Source organism: Moschus berezovskii, chromosome 9 (genome assembly GCF_049115385.1).
Source record: "Moschus berezovskii isolate FMDL1 chromosome 9, NW_MosBer_1.0, whole genome shotgun sequence".
NCBI classification, from domain to species: Eukaryota; Metazoa; Chordata; class Mammalia; order Artiodactyla; family Moschidae; genus Moschus; species Moschus berezovskii.
In genome coordinates this window covers 108333780-108360472 of record NC_142468.1, presented here as the reverse complement: position 1 = coordinate 108360472, position 26693 = coordinate 108333780, and the positions used below count along the sequence as shown (strand labels likewise).

At 36.8% G+C, this 26693-nt stretch overlaps 1 protein-coding gene across 2 annotated transcripts in view; it reads left to right on the top strand.

Annotated features, from left to right (window-relative positions):
* Nucleotides 1-26693, top strand: part of LOC148776998 (uncharacterized) — a 359335-nt gene that overhangs the window by 179212 nt on the left and 153430 nt on the right. For both annotated transcript variants that reach the window (XR_016038339.1, XM_088840138.1), the window contains one exon: nucleotides 2693-2785. Coding sequence is in view for 1 of the 2 variants with exons in the window: in XM_088840138.1 (XP_088696264.1) it covers nucleotides 2693-2740 (48 nt within the window). In the remaining variant the exon portion in view is untranslated. The remainder of the gene's footprint in view (nucleotides 1-2692; nucleotides 2786-26693) is intronic.

Sequence of the window (26693 nt, the reverse complement as noted above, 5' to 3'; positions counted from 1 at the left end):
TCAAAATGGATCATAGACCTAAATGTAAAATGCAAAACTATAAATATCCTAGAAATGGCATATGAAAATCTAGATGACCTTAAGTTTTAGATATAATATCACAGGACAGTTCATAAAGAATTGATAAATTGGATGTCATTGAAATTAATTTTTTTTCCTGCTCTGTAAAAGACATTATGAAGAGAATGAAAAGATAATCCACAAACCAGGAGAAAATATCTTCAAAAGACATGTCTGATAAACAAGTATTATCCAAAATATCTCTGCTCAGTCACTCAGTCATGTCTGACGCTCTGAAACCCCCTGGACTGTAACTGTCAGGCTCCTCTGTACATGGAATTCTTCAGGCAAGAATATTGGAGTGGGCCGCCATTTCCTACTTCAAGGGGTCTTCCCAACCCAGGTTTCAAACCCACATCTCTTGGGAGATCTTCCAGACTTGCGGATTGAACCTGTATCTCTTATATCCCATGTATTGGCAGACAGGTTCTTTACCACTTGGGAGGCCTGATAGAGGAATAAGTAATATTTATAAAATAAGAAAAGGTAATTGTGAATTACAGACAGATGTGACTCAAGAATAGGGAAAACAGAACAAATTAGAGATTCTGGAATTGAAAATTTCTGTCATGTTTTAATTAATAGATGAACATTATCAAAGTGATAATCAGTTGAATACCAGAGCAAAACTCTGAAAGTTTGAGAAAAAAGTGAAAATGAAATTAAAGAACTAAATCATAAAATAGATTGAGAAATTCTAACACATACCTCGGAGAAGGCAATGGCAAGCCACTCCAGTACTATTGCCTAGAAAATCCCATGGATGGAGGAGCCTGGTAGGCTGCAGTCCGTGGGGTCGCTAAGCAACTGAGCGACTTCACTTTCACTTTTCACTTTCACACATTGGAGAAGGAAATGGCAACCCACTCCAGTGTTGGGGAGCCTGGTGGGCTTCCGTCTATGGGGTCACACAGAGTCGGACACGACTGAAGTGACTTAGCAACAGCAGCAACACATACCTAATATATGTTCTAAAAATAAGAAATACGGCAATGGAAAAGAGGTTAGATTTTAAGAAATGAATCAGTGTCTTCTGAGTCGAAGAAAGACTTAGATCCTCAGATAGTGACCTAAGTGGTAAATATTAGAAATAAAAATTCAGTCAGCCCTAGATACAGTATAGCAACACCACCACCCTGTCTGACACTTCAGTGAAATAGAAAACACTTCCTTCTGTCCATACTGTCCTTTAGTTTCATGATTGGGTGAGGAGCCCATGGCCTAGGTTTTGCCTCCAGTTACTCCCCCAGCCTTATTCCTTTGTACAGGGCAAGAACACCCTGTTCAAACACCCTGTTCTCCAATACCACAGTTTAAAAGCAGCAATTCTTCAGCGCTCAGCTTTCTGTATAGTTCAACTCTCACATCCATACATGACTTCTGGAAAAACCACAGCCTTGACTGTCATATGGACCTTTGTTGGCAAAGTAATGTCTCTGCTTTTTAATATGCTGTCTAGATTGGTCATAGCTTTTCTTCCAAGGAGTAAGCGTCTTTTAAATTCACGGCTGCAGTCACCAACTGCAGTGATCTGGAGCCAAAAAAATAAATAAAGTCTATCACTGTTTCCATTGTTTCCCCATCTATTTGCCATGAAGTGATGGGACCAGATGCCATGATCTGTTTTCTGAATGTTGAGCTTTAAGCCAACTTTTTCACTCTTCTCTTTCACTTTCAAGAGGCTATTTAGTTCTTCTTCACTTTCTGCCATAAGGGTGGTATCATCTGCATATCTGAGATTATCGATATTTCCTCCCAGCAGTCTTGATTCCAGCTTGTGCTTCATCCAGCCCAGCATTTCACATGATGTACTCTGCATATAAGTTAAATAAACAGGGTGACAATATGCAGCCTTAATGTACTCCTTTCCTGATTTGGAACCAGTCTGTTGTTCCATGTCCAGATCCAACTGTTGCTTCTTGACCTGCATACAGATTTCTCAGGATCAGGTCAGGTGGTCTGGTATTCCCATCTCTTAAAGAATTTTCCAGTTTGTTGTGATGCACACAGTCAAAGGCTTTGGCATAGTCAATAAAGCAGAAGTAGATGTTTTCCTGGAACTCTGTTGCTTTTTCTATGATCCAACAGATGTTGCCAATTTGACCTCTGGTTCCTCTGCCTTTTCTAAATCCAGCTTTAACATCTGGAATTTTACAGTTCACTTACTGTTGAAGCCTGACTTGGAGGAGTTTGAACATTGCTTTGCTAGCATGTGAGATGAGTGCAATTGTGTGGTAGTTTTTTTTTTCCATATATGTATGATAATGCATGCTTGAAGTCAGTGGAATAAAACTCTTTAAATGCTGAGGGAAAAGGATTCACATCCTGAGGCATGGTATAGCACTAAAACTGTCATTCAGAAGTAAGAATGAAATAGTTTTAGTATTAGTTGCTCAGTTGTATCTGACTTTCTGTGACCCCATGAACTTTAGCCTGTCAGGTTCCTCTGCCCGTGGGATTTCCCTGGCAGGAATACTGGAGTGGGTTGCCATTTCCTTCTCCAGGGGATCTTCCTGACCCAGGAATCGAACCTGAGTATCCTCCATATAAAGGCTGACTCTTTACCATCTAAGCTACCATGGAAGCCCATAAATAGTTTTGAACAGCGTCTAATAGAGTTTATCTCTTACAGATTCTTGCTGAGAGAACTACAAAAGGATGGACTTCAGCAAAAGAATAAGTGAATCTAAGGAATGGAGTGGGATATAAGATATAAGCAATAACAGTGAGTAAAATATGTACATTTAGCTCTAATGTAGCACAGTGATTTTATTGAGAAAAAAAAAGTTAAACTTAGGTCAGCTGAGTTTACATCAATTATTCCATCCTCTCTGCCTTTGTTTCAACTATTTTCAGTATAGTGACTTGCTCTTTATTGACCATTACATGTCCATTTCTCTTGCTAGATAACTACCACTAAACAAAGAAAAGGAAAAGAATTGCTATTTAAATAATATGAGAGAAAGAAAACCAGAAAGTATTTGTCTTTATAAGCCCTGGGTAGGCTCACCTAGTGCTTAGATAAGTGCCTCTCATGTAAAAGGTGATCAATAGATCAATATATTTATTGAGTGAATAATATATTCTCTTTTCCAACCCGTGGTAACATTAGTGATCAGAGGTTCATAACCTTGGTTTGTTTTTCTCAGAAGACAGTGATAAAAATGAAGCTATAATTAAAACATGTTACAAAATCTACATTTTCAAGAACTTTTGGCAAAGAATAATTTTGGGGGAGAGTTTTCTGAGAGTTCTCTTTTAGGTCTTGAATAAATCTTAGGTTTAAAAAAATCTTGGCTTTCATCTCATCAACAATGAAAATCTGGTTCTTGATTGGAAAGGAGCTAGGTATTTTAAAGATAAATTCTTAAAATATTCTTTCAGGATATGTTCCCCAGTTATTTTTCCATAAAAAGGGCAGACAAGGTCCTCACCATCATTTCAGAAGCACTTTCTGTCCAGGCTGTCTGCTGTCCTGGTATTTCTTTAGGGAAATCTCAGAAATGGCGTGGCAGTTCCAACCTGATGGTGAGATCATCATCTTGGCAGAGTGATGGTCATTTCCTTACACTTTTTCTCCATACCCAGCCTGCCAATCAGTAGCTGGGTATATTTAAGGTACCAGCACTAACAGTCAAGGTCCCTTACTTAATCTTAGATTACCTTAGAAAAGGCTTTTGTCCATATACTCATGTTTGCCAAGGATGTGTGACACATTGTTAAAACCCAGACTTTTCATGAGGCAGGTCACCAAATCTGTATTATTTGGTACTTCTTGGTGAGTCAGCTATGGAAAAGTCCAGGTCTTGTATATGTTGTGTTGTTGTTTCATCATCTGGGGTTTTTGATTCTTAAAACTTGTGATGTGGCTACCGGCTAAGATTGAGCTGCTGTTCGAGCATCAGAATAAAAGCCAGGGCGCATCCACGTTGAAGTCTTTTCTGTTTTCACACCTACCATCTCTCTGACTACTAATAGCTAGTTAGCATCCATTGATTTTTTTCAAAAATAAAACAGAAACCTGTTGTTGTTCAGTCGCTGTGCTGTGTCTGACTCTTTGTGACCCCATGGACTGCAACCCTCCAGACCTCCCTGTCCCTCGCTTTCTACTGGAGTTTGCCCAAGTTCATATCCATTGAACATAAACCTGTTAAATATCTAATCAGTTTTGCTCTCTTTTTGCTACCTATGTAAAAGAAAATTTACAATGTAGAGCTATAATCAAGAGTTAAAGAAATACAAAAACAATTATACTTCAATTGATAGCATCCATTTGACATTAACATTTTCCTAGTTTAGGATAGAAAAGTAACTCTTATTTACTGTGATGAAAAGATTTCCAAAGACATGTAGTAAAAAGTTTGATGCTTTGGGGCTTCAGGAAAACTTCAGAGAAAAATTTTATGGAAATGCTTTGTTTGCCTTTTCAAACTCATTTCTTTGAAATTATGAGAGAGAAGGGACCATGTCCACTTTCCTTTAACTGTATTTTTCAGTGTTTCAATTAAGCATATAGTATACAATATTTTTCACATGTAATGAAATCAGTGGTTATTTTAACAGTAAGACAGAAGAAAGCATTTGAGCATTGAGCATTTGAAAATAGCCATGGCAGGTAGGGAAGTATATTATTCAGAGTCAACTTAGGTGATAGAAGTAATTTTAACAGGAGAATTTATCAGGAAAGGCACCGAGGTCCTGGACAAGTGTGGGAGCCCGACCTTTATGGAGGGGGTACCAGCTGGCTGCATCTGCAGCCAGCAAGAAACCACAGTGAGGTGGGTCATGCCAATGCTGGGAAAGTGCTACTGGAGTCAGCTGTACCACTGAAATAACCAGCCAAAGGTGCCTCTTTGTTGGATGGTAATGAGAGTAAAAGGAATCAAAACAGGAACAGGAAATAACCTAGAAGGACAGTGTCCTTCCTTCCTTTACCCTTTATCCTGTCTACTCTCTCTCTAGTGCCCCCTATTGTCAGAGCCTAACACTTATCCTGCTAGCCAAAGAGAAATGGTTTGCAGATTACACCTCCCTGCTCCCCCCAGAATCCCAAAATGTTAAGAATACAAGAGTGGACATGAAGCTAAGAGGTGACAGTTTAATAATGAGCACAGGAGAAAACAAAATAAAATAAAACTTGTCTTGCTTACCATCTATATGATTATTTCATGAAAAATAATACTTTTGACCTTTGTATTTTAGGTAAAAGTAATCTTTTTTTCAGAAAATATTTTTTTGCTCAATTAACTAAATGGAATCTGAAAAGAAATTAGTTGGATAAAGATGGTTGGCTCAACATATGTATGTGCTTTCCAAAATTTCTTAAAATATCTGAAGAGGTATTTTTTAAAATCTTCATGATGTTATAAAATAATAATAATTCATGACAGAAAGAAAGAGGGGGGAAAAAGAATGCTGATGAAAAGGCATCCTAAAAGAAAGCTGGAGAATGTCACCGCAGATGTGGGAGTGGTTTCCAGGGAACTGGAACCTAAAAGTCACTGAATATGAGAAGGAGATCAGGCTTCTGAATATTGGGATGAATAATAGGGTAATTTCTTTCTGAGGAGGAAAACCAATCAGCCCCATCTTTTATCTGCAAAGGGGCTAGCGGGGACAATAGCAGTTTGCTGTCAGCATAAAGGGACTGGTGTAGGCTGTGGGCCACAGAGGAAGTCCCTCATATGGTTAATGACCCCTGGAAGGGGCATCGGGTCAGAGAATAGCTACAAAGTCACCTACAAAACATGCCCTGTTCTTTTCCTACAAACACACGAGATAGCTGTCCAAGAAAGGAACAGGTCAAACAGTGACTCTGAAATACAAACATGAATAGATAGTGAAGAATTGCATAAGAAGGTCTGTCACTATGAAAGAGAGTCACCAAATTCACAAAGAAGATGACTACTTTATCCTTGAAAATTTAGTTATTTGAGTAGACCAAAAAAATAATAAAGGAACTATAATTGATATTGAAGAGATGATATAACGTCTATTTTTTAAAGGCCATTATCAGAAGGAAAACAAATGCCTTGGTAAGTATAAAACATTGATAATTTTAAAATAATCTTAATTGTTTTATAAAACTGTAATTCAGGATAATGTATATGGGGAAAAAAGAAAGCAGATGAATTTAATTCATACAGAACAACATGAATCAGCAACAGTATTTATACCAATGTAAGTATTTTGGTAGAAATCTTAAGATCTCATTAGTTATCTTCAAGGCTGAATAGACACAGCTAAAGAACGAGTTAACATTGAGGTGCATGTATCATTACATAAAGTAGAATTTTCTTCTATTCTGAAGAAATATGCCCAGGGCTGGGATTATAAGATCATATGGTAACTCTATTTTTAGGGGTTTTTTCCCTTCAATTTAAGGAACCTTCATAACTGTTCTCCATAGTGGCTGTACTAATTTACATTCCCACCAACAACGTAGGAGGGTTCCCTTTTCTCTACACCCCTCTCCAGCATTTATCATTTGTAGACTTTTGGATGATAACCATTCCAAGCAGTGTTAGGTGATACCTCATAATGAGCAGTGTTGAGTATCTTTTCTTATGCCTGTTCACCATCTGTCTGTCTTCTTTGTAGACATGTCTATACAGATCTTGCCATTTTTTTTATAGAGTTGTTTGTTTTTTTGATATTGAGTTGTATGAGCTGTTTGTTTATTTTGGATATTGACCCCTTGTCAGTTGCATCTTTTGCAAATATTTTCTCCCATTCATAAGTCATCTTTTCATTTTGTTGATGGTTTCCTTTGATGTGTGAAAGCTTTTAAGTTTGATTAGGTCCCATTTGTTTAGTTTTTGTCTTGGGAGACAAATCTAAGAAGATTTTGCTGTGATGTGTCCAAAAATGTTTTGCTTATGTTCTCTTCTTGGAATTTTATGGTGTCATGTCTTATATTTAGATATTTAAATCATTTAGAGTTTATTTTCATGTATGGCGTGAGGGAGTTTTCCAGTTTCATTGATTTACATGTAGGCAGCAGCAGCAGTCCAGCTTTCTGAACACCACTTGTTGAAGAAAATGTCTTTTTCTCCATTGTATAGGTTTGTCTCCTTTATCATAGATTAACTGAATGTAGATATACGGGTTTATTTCTATGCTGTCTGTTCCATATGTCTGCTTTTGTGCCAAAATCATGCTATTTTGATGACTGTAGCTTTGTAGTATTGTCTGAAGTCTGGAATGGTTATGCTTCCAGCTTTATTCTTTTCCCTCAGGAGCGCTTTACCAATTCTGGGTCTTTTGTGGTTCCATATAAATTTTAGGATAATTTGTTCTAGTTCTATGATAAATGTCATGGATATTTTGATAATGATTGTATTAAATCTGTGGATTGCTTTGGTAGTATGGCCATTTTAACCATATTAATTCTTCCAGTTCCATTTCTTTGAATCATCTTCAAAATTATTTATCAGTGTTTAGTAGTTCCCAGTATATAAGTCTTTCACTTCTTTGGTCAGGTTTTTTTCTAGGTATTTTGTTTTTTGATGTGATTTTATAAGTTTTTTTTACATTCTCTTTCTGATATTTCATTGAAATCAGTTGCATTTTATTTCAGTGAAGAAATGAAGCAGATTTCTGTATGGTAAGTTTATATCCTGCTACCTTACTGAATTCATATATCAGTTCTAGTAGTTTTGGCCCAGAGTTCATAGCAAGACCATTTACAGTGGGCAAGACATGACAGCAACCTAAGTGCCCATCAGCAGCTGAATGAATAAAGAAGATGTAGTACATACACACACAGTGGATATTACTCAGTCTCAGAGAGAAAGAAATAATGCATATACAGCATCATGGGTGGATCTAGAGATTATAATACTAATTGCTTTAAGTCAGACAGAAAATGAACTCATTTACCAAACAAATAGATTTACAGACTTAGAAAACAAATTTATGGTTATGAAAGGGGAAAAGGGAAGGAGGAATAAATTAGTAGTTTGGGATTAACATATACACCCTCCTATATAGGAAATAGATAAACAATGAGGACCTGCTGTGTAGCACAGGGAGCTATATTCAATATCTTACAGTAACCTATAATAGAATATAATCTGAAAAAGAACATATATAACATATATATCATATATACATGGCATATATATCCTAAAGAACCACTTTATTATACACCTAAAACTAATACAACATTGTAAATCAATTATACATCAATAAAAAAAGACATAACACAGCAACAATATAAATTTCTTGGTAGAAATTTAAACATTAGTTAGTTTAAAGGCAGAATAGACACAGCTAAAGAACAAATTAACAAGTCAAGTTTTTCCATGGGGGAAAAACAGATTAAAAATGACAAAAAGTTGTTATATGGAAAATGGGTCCAAAATGCATAATATTTTTGTCTTCCAAACATTTCAAGCATATAAAAAAGAAAATGTAAGGACTTCCTTGGTGGTCCAATGGTTAAGACTATGTGCTTCCAATGCAGGGGGCATGGGTTAGTTCCCTGGTCAGGGAACTAAGATTCCACGTGTCATGTAGCCAAAAAAAATAAAACTTTTAAAAATAAAAGAGGTGGAATGGAAGAAACAACCAAATAAATTATTTATAAAGCATTCTCAGTGTGTACTACTATACTAATTTAAAAGGGTCCACCAAGCTGCAGTGGATTAAATAATAAAATACACATAATTTGCCTATTGTGTTCACAGTCCCATCCCTAGAAGACTAAACAAGTTCCTGGCATACAGTAGGTGCTCCAAAAGATTTATCAAATGAATGAATGAATCTAAATGTAAAATGGTAAATTTTGAGAACACCAAGATTAAGAAAAAAAAAGATTCCAAGTCTACAAAGAAAAAAATGTGAATTAGATTTGCATTGTATGTAATGAGAAATACCAAGTGGGGCAAAATTTCAAGTTCTGAAGGAAATTGATTTTGAAAATAAAATTTTATAGCCAGCCACATTAACATTTAAGTGTGAGTATAAAATAAGATATTTACAAGTATGCAAAGACTCAGAAACATACTAGTCTGTAGATCCTCTGTAAAGTAAGCATTTAAACTTGTGCTCTAGCAAAGCAAAATTGAATTGAAAGGGGACATAGACGGGGGAACAAATGAACCAGGAACGCTCGTAGCAAAGTTTATATAATTATGCTTCATTGAAAAAATAACAGCCTGGGGCTGAAATTCCCAAAGATCTCAACAGAAGAGTTAGTTGGTCAGGAGCTGGGGGAGAGTTGAGTGGGGATTACTAGACAAGAGGAAGAAAAATCTTTCCTTCTCTGTTCAGTAGGTAAATATGGTAATACATTAAATTTTATGAAAAGTAGGTTTTAACATAACGGAAACCATATTAAATGTTCTTAAAACTCAGAGTATGGAAGAATCTTTTAGAGTGTTTCATTTACAGAGTATAGAAGAATCTTTTAGAGTGTTTCATTTAAAAAAAAGTTTGATCAAATTATATGAGCATTCTTTTTTTTTCTTTCTCTTTTTTTTTTAATTGTAGGCTAATTATTTTACAGTATTATATTGGTTGGTTTTGCCATACATTGACATGAATCCGCCCCAGGTGTACATGAGTTCCCCCTCCTGAACCCCCCTCCAAACTCCCTCCTCCCTTTATCCTCCCTCTGGGTCATCCCCGCACACCAGCCCCGAGCATCCTGCAACATGCATCGACCCTGAACTGGTGATTTGTTTCACATATGACAACATACATGTTTCAATGCCATTCTCCCAAATCATCCCACCCTCACCCTCTCCCACAGAGTCCCAAAGACTGTTCTATACATCTGTGTCTCTTTTGCTGTCTCGTATACAGGGTTATCATTTGCATCTTTCTAAATTCCATATATATGCATTAGTATACTGTATAGGTGTTTTTCTTTCTGGCTTACTTCACTCTGTAAAATAGGCTCCAGTTTCATCCACCTCATTAGAACTGATTCAAATGCATTCTTTTTGATGGATGAAAAATACTCCATTGTGTACATGTACCAAAACTTTGTTATCCATTCGTCTGCAGATGGACATCTAGGTTGCTTCCATGTCCTGGCTATTATAAGAGTGCTGCAATGAACATTGGAGTACATGTGTCTCTTTCAATTCTGGTTTCCTCGGTGTGTATGCCCAGGGGTGCGATTGCTGGATCATATGGCAGTTCTATTTCCAGTTTTTTGAGGAATCTCCACACTGTTCTCCATAGTGGCTGTACTAGTTTGCATTCCCACCAACAGTGTAAGAGGGTTCCCTTCTCTCCACACCCTCTCCAGCATTTATTGCAAGTAGACTTTTGGATAGCAGCCATTCTGACTGGTGTGAAATGATATCTCATTGTGGTTTTGATTTGCATTTCTCTGATTATGAAGGATGTTGAGCATTTTTTCATGTGTTTGTTAGCCATCTTTATGTCTTCTTTGGAGAAATGTCTGTTTAGTTCCTTGGCCCATTTTTTGATTGGGTCATTTATTTTTTTGGAATTGAGCTGCAGGAGCTGCTTGTACATTTTGGAGATTAATCCTTTATCAGCTGCTTCATTTGCTATTATTTTCTCCCATTCTGAAGGCTGTCTTTTCACCTTGCTTATAGTTTCCTTTGCTGTGCAAAAGCTTTTGATTTAAATTAGGTCCCATTTTTTAATTTTTTCTTTATTCTGGGAGGTGGGTCTTGGAGGATCCTGCTGTGATTTATGTCGGAGAGTGTTTTGCCTACGTCCTCCTCTAGGAGTTTTATAGAATCTGGTCTTACATTTAGCTCTCTAATCCATTTTGAGTTTATTTTGGTGTATGGTGTTAGGAAGTGTTCTAGTTTCATTCTTTTACAAGTGGCTGACCAGTTTTCCCAGCACCACTTGTTAAAGAGACTGCTTTTTCTCCATTTTATATTCTTGCCTCCTTTGTCGAAGATAAGGTGTCCATAGGTGCGTGGATTTATCTCTGGGCTTTCTATTTTGTTCCATTGATCTATATTTCTGTCTTTATGCCAGTACCATACTGTCTTGATGACTGTGGCTTTGTAGTAGAGGCTGAAGTCCGGCAGGTTAATTCCCCCAGTTCCATTCTTCTTCCTCAAGATTGCTTTGGCTAGTCAAGATTTTTTGTATTTCCATACAAATTGTGAGATTATGTGTTCTAGTTATGTGAAAAATATCGTTGGTAGCTTGATAGGGATTGCATTGAATATATATATTACTTTGGGTAGTATACTCATTTTCACAATATTTATTCTTCCAATCCACGAACACGGTATATTTCTCCATCTATTAGTGTCCTCTTTGATTTCTTTCACTAGTGTTTTATAGTTTTCTATGTACAAGTCTTTTGTTTCCTTAGGTAGATATATTCCTAAGTATTTAATTCTTTTTGTTGCAACAGTGAATGGAATAGTTTCCTTAATTTCTCTTTCTATTTTCTCATTATTAGTGTATAGGAATGCAAGGGATTTCTGTGTGCTGATTTTATATCCTGCAACTTTACTGTATTCATTGATTAGCTCTAGTAGTTTTCTAGTAGAGTCTTTAGGGTTTTCTGTGTAGAGGATCATGTCATCAGTGAACAGTGAAAGTTTTACTTCTTCTTTTCCAATTTGTATTCCTTTTATGTCTTTTTCTGCTCTGATTGCTGTAGCCAAAACTTCCAGAACTATGTTGAATAGTAGTGGTGAGAGTGGGCACCCTTGTCTTGTTCCTGACTTTAGGGGAAATGCTTTCAGTTTTTCACCATTGAGGATAATGTTTGCTGTGGGTTTGTCATATATAACTTTTATTATGTTGAGGTATGTCCCTTCTATTCCCACTTTCTGGAGGGTTTTTATCATAAATGGATGTTGAATTTTGTCGAAGGGTTTCTCTGCATCTATTGAGATAATCCTATGATTTTTATTTTTCAGTTTGTTAATGTGGTGTATTACGTTGATTGATTTGCGGATATTGAAGATTCCTTGCATTCCTGGGATAAAGTCCACTTGGTCATGATGTGTGATCTTCTCAATGTGTTGTTGGATTCTGATTGCTAGCATTTTGTTAAGGATTTTTGCATCTATGTTCATCAGTGATATTGGCCTGTAGTTTTCTTTTTTTGTGGGATCTTTACCAGGTTTTGGGATTAGGGTGATGGTGGCCTCATAGAATGAGTTTGGAAGTTTCCCTTCCTCAGCAATTTTCTGGAAGTTTGAGTAGAATAGGTGTTAGCTCTTCTCTAAATTTTTGGTTGAATTCAGCTGTGAAGCCGTCTGGACCTGGGCTTTTGTTTGCTGGAAGATTTCTGATTACAGCCTCTAGTTCCGTGCTTGTGATGGGTCTGTTCAGATTTTCTATTTCTTCCTGGTTCTGTTTTGGCAAGGTGTACTTTTCTAGGAATTTGTCCATTTCTTCCAGGTTATTCATTTTATTGCCATATAATTGCTGATAGTATTCTCTAATGATCCTTTGTATTTCTGTGTTGTCAGTTGTGATCTCTCCATTTTCATTTCTAATTTCAATACCCCACTTACATCTATGGATAGATCAACTAAACAGAAAATTAACAAGGAAACACAAACTTTAAATGATACAATAAACAAGTTAGACCTAATAAATCTCTATAGGACATTTCACCCCAAAACAATGAATTTCACCTTTTTCTCAAGTGCACACAGGACCTTTTCCAGGATAGATCACATCCTGGGCCATAAATCTAGCCTTGGTAAATTCAAAAAAATTGAAATCATTCCAAGCATCTTTTCTGACCACAATGCAGTAAGATTAGATCTCAATTACAGAAGAAAAACCATTAAAAATGCCAACATATGGAGGCTGAACAACACACTGCTGAATAATGAACAAATCATAGAAGAAATCAAAAGAGAAATGAAAATATGCATAGAAATGAATGAAAATGAAAACACAACAACCCCAAACCTCTGGGACACTGTAAAAGCAGTGCTAAGGGGGAAGTTCATAGCAATACAGGCACACCTCAAGAAACAAGAAAAAAGTCAACTAAATAACCTAACTCTACATCTAAAGAAACTAGAAAAGGAAGAAATGAAGAACCCCAGTGTTAGTAGAAGGAAAGAAATCGTAAAAATTAGGGCAGAGATAAATGCAAAAGAAACAAAAGAGACCATAGCAAAAATCAACAAAGCCAAAAGCTGGTTCTTTGAGAAGGTAAATAAAATTGACAAACCACTAGCCAGACTCATCAAGAAACAAAGGGAGAAGAACCAAATCAATATATGAGCATTCTTAATGTTGATTGTTGTGCAGTAGCTAAGTGGTATCTAAATCCTTGTGACTCCATGAACTACAGCAACACTGTCATTCTCTGCAGTATAATTTGCCAATTTATACTGTCAACAGTACTTAAAAATACTTTTACCTGTACCTTCACAACATTTGATATAATCAAATGACTTTTTCCTCAATCTGATCATATTTTTAAACTTGTATAATGTTTCATAGTGGTTGGTACTTCTTAAGATCATGCCTGTTTTGCTCTTGTTGCTGTTGTTAGTAATAAATATTCTTCACCAACTATTCTTGTGTAGGGAAAGATTGCAAGGTCAAATGTGAGAATCTAATCTTCACCAACTATTCTTGTGTAGGGAAAGATTGCAAGGTCAAATGTGAGAATCTAATTTTAGCAGATGCTATTAAATTTCTTTGACTTTAAACTTTTCCTGACCACTCAGTCCAAAACACTTTAAACTCACTCAGAATTCTTATTACTCTGAAAAGTTCCATTCACTTATTTGTTTATCTGATATTTTACTCTTGTTCACCTCGAGAATATAAGCCCTTTTAGACAGGGACTTTGTCTAACTTGCTGTGTGTCCTGTGTTTATAGCAGTCAAGAAGTTATTGATGAATGAATGCAAGTGTGAGTGATAAACGCACAGTATCTTGCTACTTCCTCACTTTTGTTCCTGCTATTCCCTCTACTGAAAATATTGTTACCTGTCATATTATACTTACTCTTCAAGACCTAGCTCCACTGCTTCTTGATTCATGAAGAATCCTTTGAGTTCCTTCCCTCGGAAGTGACTTTGTCTTTGCTCCTGCCTCTGCAGTAGCCTGTACTACACTCCACACTCACTCCATCTTGCTTCGATCATAACAGCATCCTTTGTTATCCACACAGCTGTCTTCTCAGTGGATCATAGACTCCTAAGAACAGAGGCCATGTCCATTTATCTTTCTGTTCTCCAGCACTCTGATCATTGTACCTTGAACTTGACAGAATTCTTATTTTAATGACAGTATTACCATATGTACCTTAATACTCTGATAGGCTTAGTAGACGAATGTTCAAATTTGAAACCAAAATATAAAGAGTTCTTTCATTCTAAGTTGTATGATGCTTTTTTATTTTTTTTTTAATTGGAGGAGAACTGATTTACAATGTTGTGTTAGTTTTTCTACTGTACAACAATTTGTATCAGCAATCCATATACATATATCCCCTTCCTCTTGAGCCTCCCACCCACTCCCCACCCTCATCCTAGCCCTCTACATCATCACAGAGCCCCAAGCTGAACTCCCTGTCTTATACAGCAGGTCCCCACCAACTAGCTATTTTATGCGTGGTAGTGTGTATATGTCAATGCTGTGCTCTCAGTTCGTCCCACCTTGTCTTTACCCCATTGTGTCCATAAGTCTCTTCTCTATGTCTGCATCTCTATTCATGCCCTGCAAATACGTTCATCAGTACCATTTTTCTAGATCCCCTATACATGGTTAATATAAAATATTTGTTTTCCTTTTCTGACTTATTACTCTATATGATAGGCTCTAGGTTCATCTATATCACTACAAATGACCCAATTTTGTTCCTTTTTATGGCTGATTAATATTCCATTGTAATATGTACTACTGCTTTATCCATTCATCTGTCAGTGGACATCTAGATTATTTCCATACCCTAGCAATTATAAATAGTGCTGCAGTGAATGTTGAGGTACATGTGTCTTTTTGAATTATGATTTTCTCAGGGGATATGCCCAGTAGTGGGACTGCTGGATCATATGGTAAACTAGTCCTAGTTTCTTAAGGAATCATCATACTGTTCTCCATAATGGCTGTATCAATTTACAATCCCATCAACAGTGCAAGAGAGTTCCCTTTTCTCCATATCCTCTCCAGCATTTATTATTTGAAGATTTTTGATGATGGACATTCTGACTGTTGCACGGTGTACCTCATTGTAGTTTTGATTTATATTTCTCTAATAGTGAGCAATATTGAGCATCATTTCATGTGTTTGTTGACCATTTGTATGATATTCATTTTGAATTAACCTCCATATACCTCTTTCCTTTTTGTAAATGAGGATTATAATTCCTAACTTGCAAGGTTACAGTGAAACCTTGTACATGTACAACAAAACATGTATGTGTGAGGTTTGAAAGCGGCCATATATGAAACATAGTTCTTGGAACACAGCAGTCGGGTATTTGGTGATTCATCCATTTGCTCAGTAAACACTGAGTGCTTGCTCTGTGACAGACACTTATTACTGTGATTATCATAAAAAAAAGTCCCAAGCCTTAGAATTTTCATTGATAGGTGTTTGTAATTTGGGGAAGGATGAAAAACAAGGAAATACATTTTCATTTAAGTTATTAAGAGGTTTAAAGCTCAGGTAAACACTATGCTGGAACAAAAGAATCCCAGTCTTGAGATGTTTGTTTAATGAATCTGAGATCAAATTCTACTTCATTAAAAAATTATTAAACATAGAGACTCCTCTCAATGTAAGTCAAGGTAAATTAAAGAACTTATGAATTACTTTTGAATCTCTTAGGTGAAATAAAATCTATTTATGTAATCTTTATTAGCATATGGAGTACAAGAAATAACTTTGAATATTGCATTTACCAAAACAGAAAAATACAACTAAATTTAGTGACTGTATTTCAAATTTTTAAAATGTCAACCAAATTCATTTAAAAAGCAGCTTAAAATGTATAACCTTTAACTGTCTATCTGAGTCTTCAAAATAAAATCATGGTGGTGTATTCTGCTTTTTAGGTGGAATAGTTTCTTTTTAAAAAACATAGACGAAATAACAGTATAATGTCTGAAATTTAAATTTTGGTAATCTACTTTGTCACTCCATTTCTGATATGTAAAATGAGCTTTCTTCTCAGCCACTTACTTGAAAAGTGTATTTTCATGAGTTTCATACTATCTCTTCTTCATTATTTAATTTGGGGCTCAGAAATTTTAAAACGTTGTCAATTATAGATAAGAAAAAAGTAACTTTGGGGCTTATATAATTTAAGCTTTATATTGTGGCTTTCTTTTTTGACAAATGAAATCTGTCATTTTAATTTTCTCTTTACACGTATTATGACTTTTTTACTTTTGAAAGTAAAAGACAACAGTAGCAATAAGTCATTATAGCTTAATCATAATAAATATTTCATGATATACTGCCTAAGGCCCCTAATATTTAAAAAATATTAGAATAAATTCCTGAAAATAGCAATTAAAATAGCTCAAGGAGAAATTAATTTGATTTCCTTAATTATTTAAATTATTACAATGATAATTTAACTAGTTTCACCAAATAATAGACAAGGTAAATCTTCAAAAATACATGATTGACTAGAAGTTAAAAATAAAAAGATTCACTGATCCCTTTTCAGCACTTCAGTTAAAGCTATTTTCTTTTATATCACTCAGTGTTCATTTTCACAACAATTCATGCAACAATGATTTCTTCTTACAATTTTCATTCCTGGGAAATATGAACTATTAGCTTGTATTTCTGCCATCACTTTTTGCATTTCCTTTTTTGCCTTTATTTAGGAACTTTCTGCTGAACTTAAGTTGTATTCAAACATAGCAATTATACTCTCACTGGTATAGCTGCCACCTCCTTTTTCCTGAAAGGCTTTCTTTTTATCTTTTTGTTAATTACCTTGTGTACTCATGTGTTTCACATGCACATCCCTGAAGCTCTTTCAAATGTTATAAATGTATGAAAGGCTTTTCCTTAAAAATTCTATTTGTGATTCTTTGATGTAGTAGTTGAAGAAATGGAAGCAACAGTTAAATCTCTCTGTATGCACACACAAACACACACACAACACACACACAGTTTTGTTTTTTTTTTTAACAAAGCAAAGATAACCTAAGTTTACTTAGTGGACTGATGTTGAAGCTGAAATTCCAGTACTTTGGCCACTTGATGCCAAGAGCTGACTCATTTGAAAAGACCCTGATGCTGGGAAAGACTGAAGGCAGGAGGAGAAGGGGACGACAGAGGATAAGATGGTTGAATGACATCAATGGACATGGGTTTGGGTGAACTCTGGGAATTGGTGATGGACAGGGAGGTCTGGCGTGCTGCAGTTCATGGGGTCGCAAAGAGTCAGACATGACTGAGGAACTGAACTGAACTGGAAAAAAATTATTATTGTCGTGCCACTGAGAAAAATGAAAGCAACTGGATCTTTGAAAACATTTGGAAGTCTGGGGAAGATAAGACAGAGAAATAAGTCCCCATTTTAAAGCCAGAGACAAAGGTGAAGCATAGAGGCTGACAGAGGATTGAGTGCAGAGAATGAACTTGAACCTGCACAGAGTACATCCTCACAGATGGAGAACAACTCACAAAATTTTTTCTTTTTGTTTGCATTGAATGCCAGGTATTTTAGATATACCAAATTGTTGTAACAGACTAAAAAGTGAAAAATGTCTCAAACACAATAGAAGTTAAAACAGTTTGACTAAAACTAAGAGATTGTGATGTGAGAGTTGGACCATAAAGAAGGTTGAGCACCAAAGAATTGATGAGTTCGAAATGTGATGCTGGAGAAGACTCTTGAGAGTCCCTTGGACAGCAAGGCGATCAAGCCAGTCCATCCTAAAGGAAACCAACCTTGAATATTCATTGGAAGGACTGATGCTGAAGCTAAAACGCCAGTGTTTTGACCACCTGCTGTGAAGACTGACTCATTGAAAAGACCCTGATGCTGGGAAAGATTGACGGTGGGAGGAGAATGGGATGACAGAGGATGAGATGGTTGGATGGCATCACCTACTCAGTTCACGTGAGTTTGAGAAGCTCCTGGAGATGGTGAAGGACCGGGAAGCTTAGCGTGCTGCAGTCCTTGGAGTCGCAAAAAAGTCAGACAGGACCGAGTAACTGAAAAACAACAAGAGATTGCATTTGTTTTGAGATGAATTGGAAATTAATTTTGTCCTTTGAATGTATTTACAAGCAGAATTGTGAAGGTAAATTTAAATACTCCATGGGATCTCAAAGAGTCGGACACGACTGAGCAAGTGACCTGAACTGAAATTTAAACACTAAAGTAGGATTCATTTCCCAGAATTATTGACAAAAGTAGACCCAAGGAGTAGTGGTGTTTTTATTTTAAAGTTGCCTGGGGAAACTAGTTTATTCTTTGATTTTCAGTCTCTTATTACATGCATGATAGTGGATGACATTATGACCAATTCTGCTGAAATAGTGACACCCAGGGTCACATCTATTAGTCATCTGCTTCTAGTGTTTTTCTAATCCAAGTGTAAACTAAGTTTGCCAGTTATGGTTTCAAAACTGTGACAGTCAAATAAAGAGAAATTTTAGGTTGATTTGGTTGGTTAAATTTTATGTAAATAGGAAAAGTGAATCCTCCAGTTTCCTGGTCATCACTTATCCTCTTTTCTAATTTTTACCTTCCCATAAAATTCCTTGATTTTTTTGTTTGTTTAAACCTTTTATTTGGCATTAGACTGCTATGGGTACACAGATCTGTAAGATAATTGGATATGAGATTACTAGCATCTGAATAGGTAAAAATATGTTTAAATGAATTGAATTCAATTAAAAAACATAATTCTAGTCCACTAAATGCATTCTTTTTTTTTCTTTTAAAACATGTACTGATAGCCCAAAGATAAGTAATGTTGCAAAAATTGTGAGAGTCCCAATAACTTTTTATTCCACTGAGAATCTGTGATTTGGCCACGCATCTTACTGTTTTGAATTAGAGTAGAACATGGCACATTGGAATAAATTTTTAAGGTAAGAGGCTCCATGGAATAGAGAATTGATGGTGTTGTCTGAATTGAAAGTAGAATCAGAACACATGTCATCAATCCTGTTTAGTCTGCCAGGTATTACATTAAATTAAATACTAAATTAGTGTTATAAAAATGTATAAAATTAAAGGTCCATCCTCAATCATTCAGTATTTCCTTCTCTTCCTTTATACATTATTAAAAATTTCATTAAAAAAAACTAAACAGTCACTGGTAGACATCAATAATCTTTGCAGATTTGCATATTGCCTTCCAATCTGTCCTCATGTACTCCAGCCTTATAATTTCCTGTTTATAGCAGGTCTTGTTACATATTCATGAGGATTCATGACTATAGTCTCAATAAGGAATATATTGCAATAAATCAGTCTTAACTAAAAAATTTTTTTCAGTTTCTTTGTTATCTTTAGATGATCTTGTTTGTTGAAACTTTTAAGAAAGAATTCCCTTTGGATTATATTCTCTAGCTTGAAAAGTTCTAGTCTTTAATTCTGTGATGTCACATAATTTTATTTTAAAGGCCAATTCTAATAAATCGATAATGAAGACTCAGAACATTGTGTTGAGTAGGATTCTGAGTTTTCATAAGGTCTCAGCAGGTGATTGATTAGCAGTGATGTTCATGGATGCAGTAGGGTACTTTTGAAGGAAAGAATATTTATTACTGATTTTCATAAATATTTTTTTATATTCTATTTAGTATTTTTACCAAATAGAAAAATAATTTAATTTCTTGCCTTTTAAAACAGATTTTTACTGTTTAAATTAGTCCTTTTTTAAAGGAATTGGCAATTTTCAATTCTCTGTTTCTGGGTTGATTAGAGTACCTCTTCATGTACCTCAACGTACATATACCAGATGTCATGTCTGAGGATGAATTTCTGCCTTAGCTCGTGAAAAATAGGTTTCTGGATTTTAAAAAATTGGGTCACAGTCTTCTCTTATCATTATTTGCATGTTTTTTCCTCAGCTCATATTCTATATGATGGTGAAAATGTTTGGAGTCAGCCTAGTTTGAATGCTTTTTGGGAAACCACTTCCTTTGTTCTGAATTAATCAATGCAGAATTTATTTCTTCTTTCTGATAGCTTAATTAATACAAGAATTCCCCTTTTTCTTATAGTTCAGAAATTTATCAATAGGTATATTTTAATCAGTCATATTTAGAACACAAGGAGAATTCAATTTGCTCAGAAAATGTTGATTGTGCTTTTCTCTGATTGCTTATGTTCTGATTCTTCTGTTCTTTCCCTTAAGAAAACTACTTGTTTGCAGACTTTGTTCTGTTTTCCATCCTCTACATAAGCCATCTCCTTTTGCACTGAATTTTGTCCCATTCTTCTGAGTTGGCCCTTGAGTTTTTAATACACTTACCTGGTATACATCTTTTTAGAATTGAGGCTTCCTGCTACAACAAATTTTAATTTGTTAGCATTATTTTTTAGCAATTCTTCCTTATCTCATTCATTTGATGTTTTGCTTCAACTGTTTATTTATAACAACCTCCTTTTATTTAATAGCAGTCATGTCTCTTAAACTTTATTGACTATGTCAAACAGTTCCTGGAAGTTTTCTTCTGATTTCTACTCAGAGGAAAACTGAGTGTCAGAAGTGTCATTTTTCAGAAGTGTCGTTTATCTTATTTGACAATATTTTTCATAGGCCACATGAAATTTGGAAAAAATAATTTTTGTCTTGCTTTCTCCTCAAATATAAGATCAGCACTTTTAGTAAACAGAAATAAAAGATTGACTTTGGTTTTTCGTTTTGTCCACAGGTGTGATGTAGAGTTTCTCTTCTCAGATAAACAAATCGGGCTGTTGTTGTTGTTTAGTTGCTAAGTCATGTCTGACTCTTTGTAACTCCATGAACTGTAGCACACGAGGCTTCTGTCTTTTACTATCTCCTGGAGGTTGGTCAAACTCATGTCCATTACTCAATGATGAAGCTATTCAACTATCTCATCCTGGGTTGGCCCCTTTTCCTTCTGTCCTCAATCTTTCCCAGCATCAGGGTCTTTTCCAATGAGTCAGTCTTTGCATCAGGTGACCAAAGTATTGGAGCTTCAGCTTCAGCATCAGTCCTTCCAATGAATATTCAGGATTGATTTCCTTTTGGGTTGACTGGTTTGATCTCCTTGCTGTCCAAAGGACACTGAAGAGTCTTCACCAGAACCACAGTTGAAAAGGATCATTTCTTTGGTGCTCAGCCTTCTTCATAGTCCACCTCTTACATCCGTATGTGACTACTGGAAAAGCCATAGTTTTGACTATATATTCCTTTGTAGGCAAAGTGATATCTCTGCTTTTTAATGTGCTGTCTAGGTTTGTCATAACTTTTCTTCCAAGGAGCAAGTATCTTTTAATTTCATGGCTGCAGTCACTGTGGGTTTTTGGAGCCTACGAAAATAAAATCGATCACTACTTTCACTTTTTCCCTTCTATTTTCCATGGAGTGATAGGACCAGATTCCATGATCTTAGTTTTTTGAATGTAGAGTTTTAAGCCAGCTTTTTCACTCTCCTCTTTCACCCTTGCGAAGAGGCTGTTTAGTTCCTCTTCACTTTCTGCCATTAGGGTGGTACTGTCTGCATGTCTGATATTATTGTTCTCCCAGCAATCTTGATTCCTACTTGTGATTCATCCAGCCCAGCATTTTGCATGATGTACTCTGAGGCAGACAAAGTAGTGTCCACTTAAATTCCAAGTTTCTGTAAGATTTTCATAAAGTATACTGTGTTCTGCTCAGGTGCCTCTTTTCTTTTTTTTTTTTTCCCAAGGCCTTGTTATCTCTATGATGTTGAACTACTGTAGCATATCAAATAATACAATTTCTAGAAGAATTAGAGTGTTTCTTTATTCATAGATTCTTCACCCAATAAAATATCGTTTGGAGAAATACTGATGCAAAAGTACACCATGCTACTTACATCACAGTTGTCAGGGATGTGCAGTCTCATTTGTGTGTGTGTGTAAGAAGGAAGTGAGGAAGAGTAGCCAAGGAAGCATTTTACTTACTTGGAAATGTGAGAGCTAGCAACCGGAGCATGATGGCTACCAGCCTAGTGAGCAGTGGGCCTTTCTGGAACTAATGAGCAAAGATGCATCAGCCTCTTGAACTTTTTTTTTTTTACAATAATCTTTGTATCATGAAGCAAGCTCAGAACATTTCATGAGCTAAAGGCTTGAAAGGATTTTCTAAGTCTAGATTTTCACTCAATAAATGAAGCATATTTATGTCCCACATGGGGGGTAATGAAAAAACTGCTTCAAGTTACATAATTAACTTCTATATAAATATGAATATTTCTGAACATCTTATTTTCTCCTCTCCCATATGAGAGCAGAGGAGGACCCCAGGACATCATTTCAAAGTCACCTTTCTTCGCCCTTTCCTCCCCCAAGGAAATTGGACTCTGTCTTTCATCAACACATGATTAACCTAACTACCATTCCAAACAAAATAGCACAGTTACTTCCTGAGCATATTTATAAAATATGCAAATCCAACTCGTTCTTCGCTTCATTATTGCATCCATTATTTAGTTTCATTATAAAACATTTGAGGTTAAGAAAGGATAATTAACACAATTATGTTCCCATGGTTTAAAAATTACCTAATTTTAGTAAATGTTTTAATGGAGTTGTAGCATAAAAATGAAGATGAAATTCATTACCTTCATTATAGTAGCACCAAATAGAACAAAATAATCACTCTGAAACTCAAAATATGCTATAAATGAATATTTATTATTTAATAGAAAGCCACTAAACTACACCTATGGATTACCAATATATGAATATTTTTCTTTTTCTGTTGCTGGATGAATAGTTTAAGGAAAGTGGGAGAAATGAGACTTAACTATTTATTTTTAAAGGACTTACATCTATTTTATCAGGTTATAGCATGCCTAAAACATCACTGAATATGCATCTCAACAAATTTCCTTTTGGTCTACTTTGAGATTAAGGTGCATGGGGATTACTCAGAGGGAGGATATGGGGAGGAGGGAGGTGGGAGGGAGGTTCAAGAAGGGGAACACAAGTACACCCGGGGCGGATTCATGTCAATGTATGGCAAAACCAACCAATATAACAGTGTAAAGTAATTAGCCTCCAATAAAAAAAATTAAAAAAAAATTTTTTTGTAACCATGTTAAATATTAGACCCTGTATTAACGATTTTATTCATTTCCTAATGTTCATGTCTTCTCTTGTGTTGTTGGAAGAGGGTGTTTGCTATGACCAGTGCGTTCTCTTGACAAAACTCTATTAGCCTTTGCCCTGCTTCATTCCGTGCTCCAAGGCCAAATTTGCCTGTTACTCCAGGTGTTTCTTCACTTCCTACTTTTGCATTCCAGTCCCCTATAATGAAAAGGACATCTTTTTTGGATGTTAGTTCTAAAAGGTCTTGTAGGTCTTCATAGAACCAATTAACTTCAGCTTCTTCAGCATTACTGGTTGGGGCATAGGCCTGGATTACTGTAATATTGAATGGTTTGCCTTGGAAACGAACAGAAATCATTCTGTCGTTTTTAAGATTGCATCCAAGTACTGCATTTCAGACTCTTTTGTTGACCATGATGGCTACTCCATTTCTTCTAAGGGATTCCTGCCCACAGTAGTAGATATAATGGTCATCCAAGTTAAACTCACCCGTTCCAGTCCATTTTAATTCACTGATTCCTAGAATGTCTATGTTCACTCTTGCCATCTCCTGTTTGACCACTTCCAATTTGCCTTGATTCCTGGACCTAACATTCCAGGTTCCTATGCAATATTGCTCTTTACAGCACCAGACCTTGCTTCTATCACTGGTCACATCCACAACTGGGTATTGGTTTTGCTTTGGCTCGATCCCTTTATTCCTTCTAGAGTTATTTCTCCACTGAGCTCCAGTAACATACTGGGCACCTACAGACCTGGGGAATTCCTCATTCAGTATCCTATCATTTTGCCCTTTGATACTGTTCATGGGGTTCTCAAGGCAAGTATACTGAAGTGGTTTGCCATTCCCTTCTCCAGTAGACCACATTTGGCTGTGGTCCATGTGATCAGATCGGCTAGTTTCCTGTGATTATGATTTCAGTGTGTCTGCCCTCTGATGCCCCCTCGCAATACCTACCGTCTTATTTGGGTTTCTCTTACCTTGGTCGTGGAAAATCTCTTCACAGCCGCTCCAGCAAAGTTCAGCCGCTGTACCTTACCTTGGATGAGGGGTATCTCCTCAAGGCCACCCCCCCGACCTTAAACATGGAGTAGCTCCTCTCGGCCCTCCTGTGCCCGCGCAGCCACCACCTGTTGGACGTGGGGTAGCTCCTCTCGGCCGCCAGCCCTGGCCTCAGGTGTGGGGTAGCTCCTCACAGCCGCGCCTATTTGTGTGGTTCATTGCGCCGGGGCCGGCATCTCTCGCGTCTGCACCGCCGGGGCTGGCGTCTCTCGCGTCACAAGAGAAGACGCTACCCATGGACATCACCAGATGGTCAACACCAAAATCAGATTGATTATATTTTTTGCAACCAAAGATGGAGAAGCTGTATACAGTTAGCGAAAACAAGACCGGGAGCTGACTGTGGCTCAGATCATGAACTCCTTATTGTGAAATTCAGACTTAAATTGAAGAAAGTAGGGAAAACCACTAGACCATTCAGATATGACCTCAATCAAATCCCTTATGATTATACAGTGGAAGTGATAAATAGATTTAAGGGACTAGATCTGATTGATAGAGTGCCTGATGAACTCTGGACGGAGGTTCATGACATTGTACAGGAGACAGGGACCAAGACCATCCCCATGGAAAAGAAATGCAAAAGAGCAAAATGGCTGTCTGAGGAGGCCTTACAAATAGCTGCAAAAAGAAGAGAGGCGAAAAACAAAGGAGAAAAGGAAATGTATAAGCGTCTGAATGCAGAGTTCCAAAGAATAGCAAGGAGAGATAAGAAAGCCTTCCTCAGTGATCAATGCAAAAAATAGAGGAAAACAACAGAATAGGAAAAACAAGAGACCTCTTTAAGAAAATTAGAGATTCCAAGGGAACATTTCATGCAAAGATGGGCTCGATAAAGAACAGAAATGGTATGGACCTAACAGAAGCAGAAGATATTAAGAAGAGGTGGCAAGAATACACAGAAGAACTGTACAAAAAAGATCTTCATGACCAACATAGTCATGATAACGTGATCACTGACCTCTAGCCAGACATCTTGGAATGTGAAGTCAAGTGGGCCTTAGAAAGCATCACTACGAACAAAGCTAGTGGAGGTGATGGAATTCCAATTGAGCTATTTCAGATCCTGAAAGATGATGCTGTGAAAGTACTGCACTCAATATGCCAGCAGATTTGGAAAACTCAGCAGTGGCCACAGGACTGGAAGAGGTCAGTCTTCATTCCAATCACAAAGAAAGGCAATGCCAAAGAAGGCTCAAACTACCGCACAGTTGCACTCATCTCACACGCTAGTAAAGTCATGCTCAAAATTCTCCAAGCCAGGCTTCAGCAGTATGTGAACCGTGAACTTCCAGATGTTCAAGCAGGTTTTAGAAAGGGCAGAGGCACCAGAGATCAAATCGCCAACATCCGCTGGATCATGGAGAAAGCCAGAGAGTTCCAGAAAAACATCTATTTCTGCTTCATTGACTATGCCAAAGCCTTTGACTGTGTGGATCACAATAAACTGTGGAACATTCTGAAAGAGATGGGAATCCCAGACCACCTGACCTGCCTCTTGAGAAACCTGTATGCAGGTCAGGAAGCAACAGTCAGAACTGTACATGGAACAACAAACTGGTTCCAAATAGGAAAAGTTGTACGTCAAGGTTGTATATTGTCACCTTGCTTATTTAACTTATATCCAGAGTACATCATGAGGAATGCGGGGCTGGAAGAAGCACAAGCTGGAATCAAGATTGCCGGGAGAAATATCAATAACCTCAGATATGCAGATGACACCACCCTTATGGCAGAAAGTGAAGAGGAACTCAAAAGCCTCTTGATGAAAGTGAAAGAGGAGAGTGAAAAGGTTGGCTTGAAGCTCAACATTCAGAAAACAAAGATCATGGCATCTGGTCCCATCACTTCATGGGAAATAGATGGGGAAACAGTGGAAACAGTGTCAGACGTTATTTTGGGGGGCTCCAAAATCACTGCGGATGCTGATTGCAGCCATGAAATTAAAAGACGCTTACTCCTGGGAAGGAAAGTTATGACCAACCTAGATAGCATATTAAAGAGCAGAGACATTACTTTGCCAACAAAGGTCCGTCTCACCAAGGCTATGGTTTTTCCAGTGGTCATGTATGGATGTGAGAGTTGGACTGTGAAGAAAGCTGATCGCCGAAGAATCGATGCTTTTGAACTGTGGTGTTGGAGAAGACTCTTGAGAGTCCCTTATACTGCAAGGAGATCCAACCAGTCCATTCTAAAGGAGATCAATCCTGGGTGTTCATTGGAAGGACGGATGCTGAAGCTGAAACTGCAATACTTTGGCCACCTCATGTGACGAGTTGACTCACTGGAAAAGACTCTGATGCTGGGAAAGGTTGGGGGTGGGATGAGAAGGGGACAACAGAGAATGAGGTGGCTGGATGGCATCACCGACTCTGTGGACA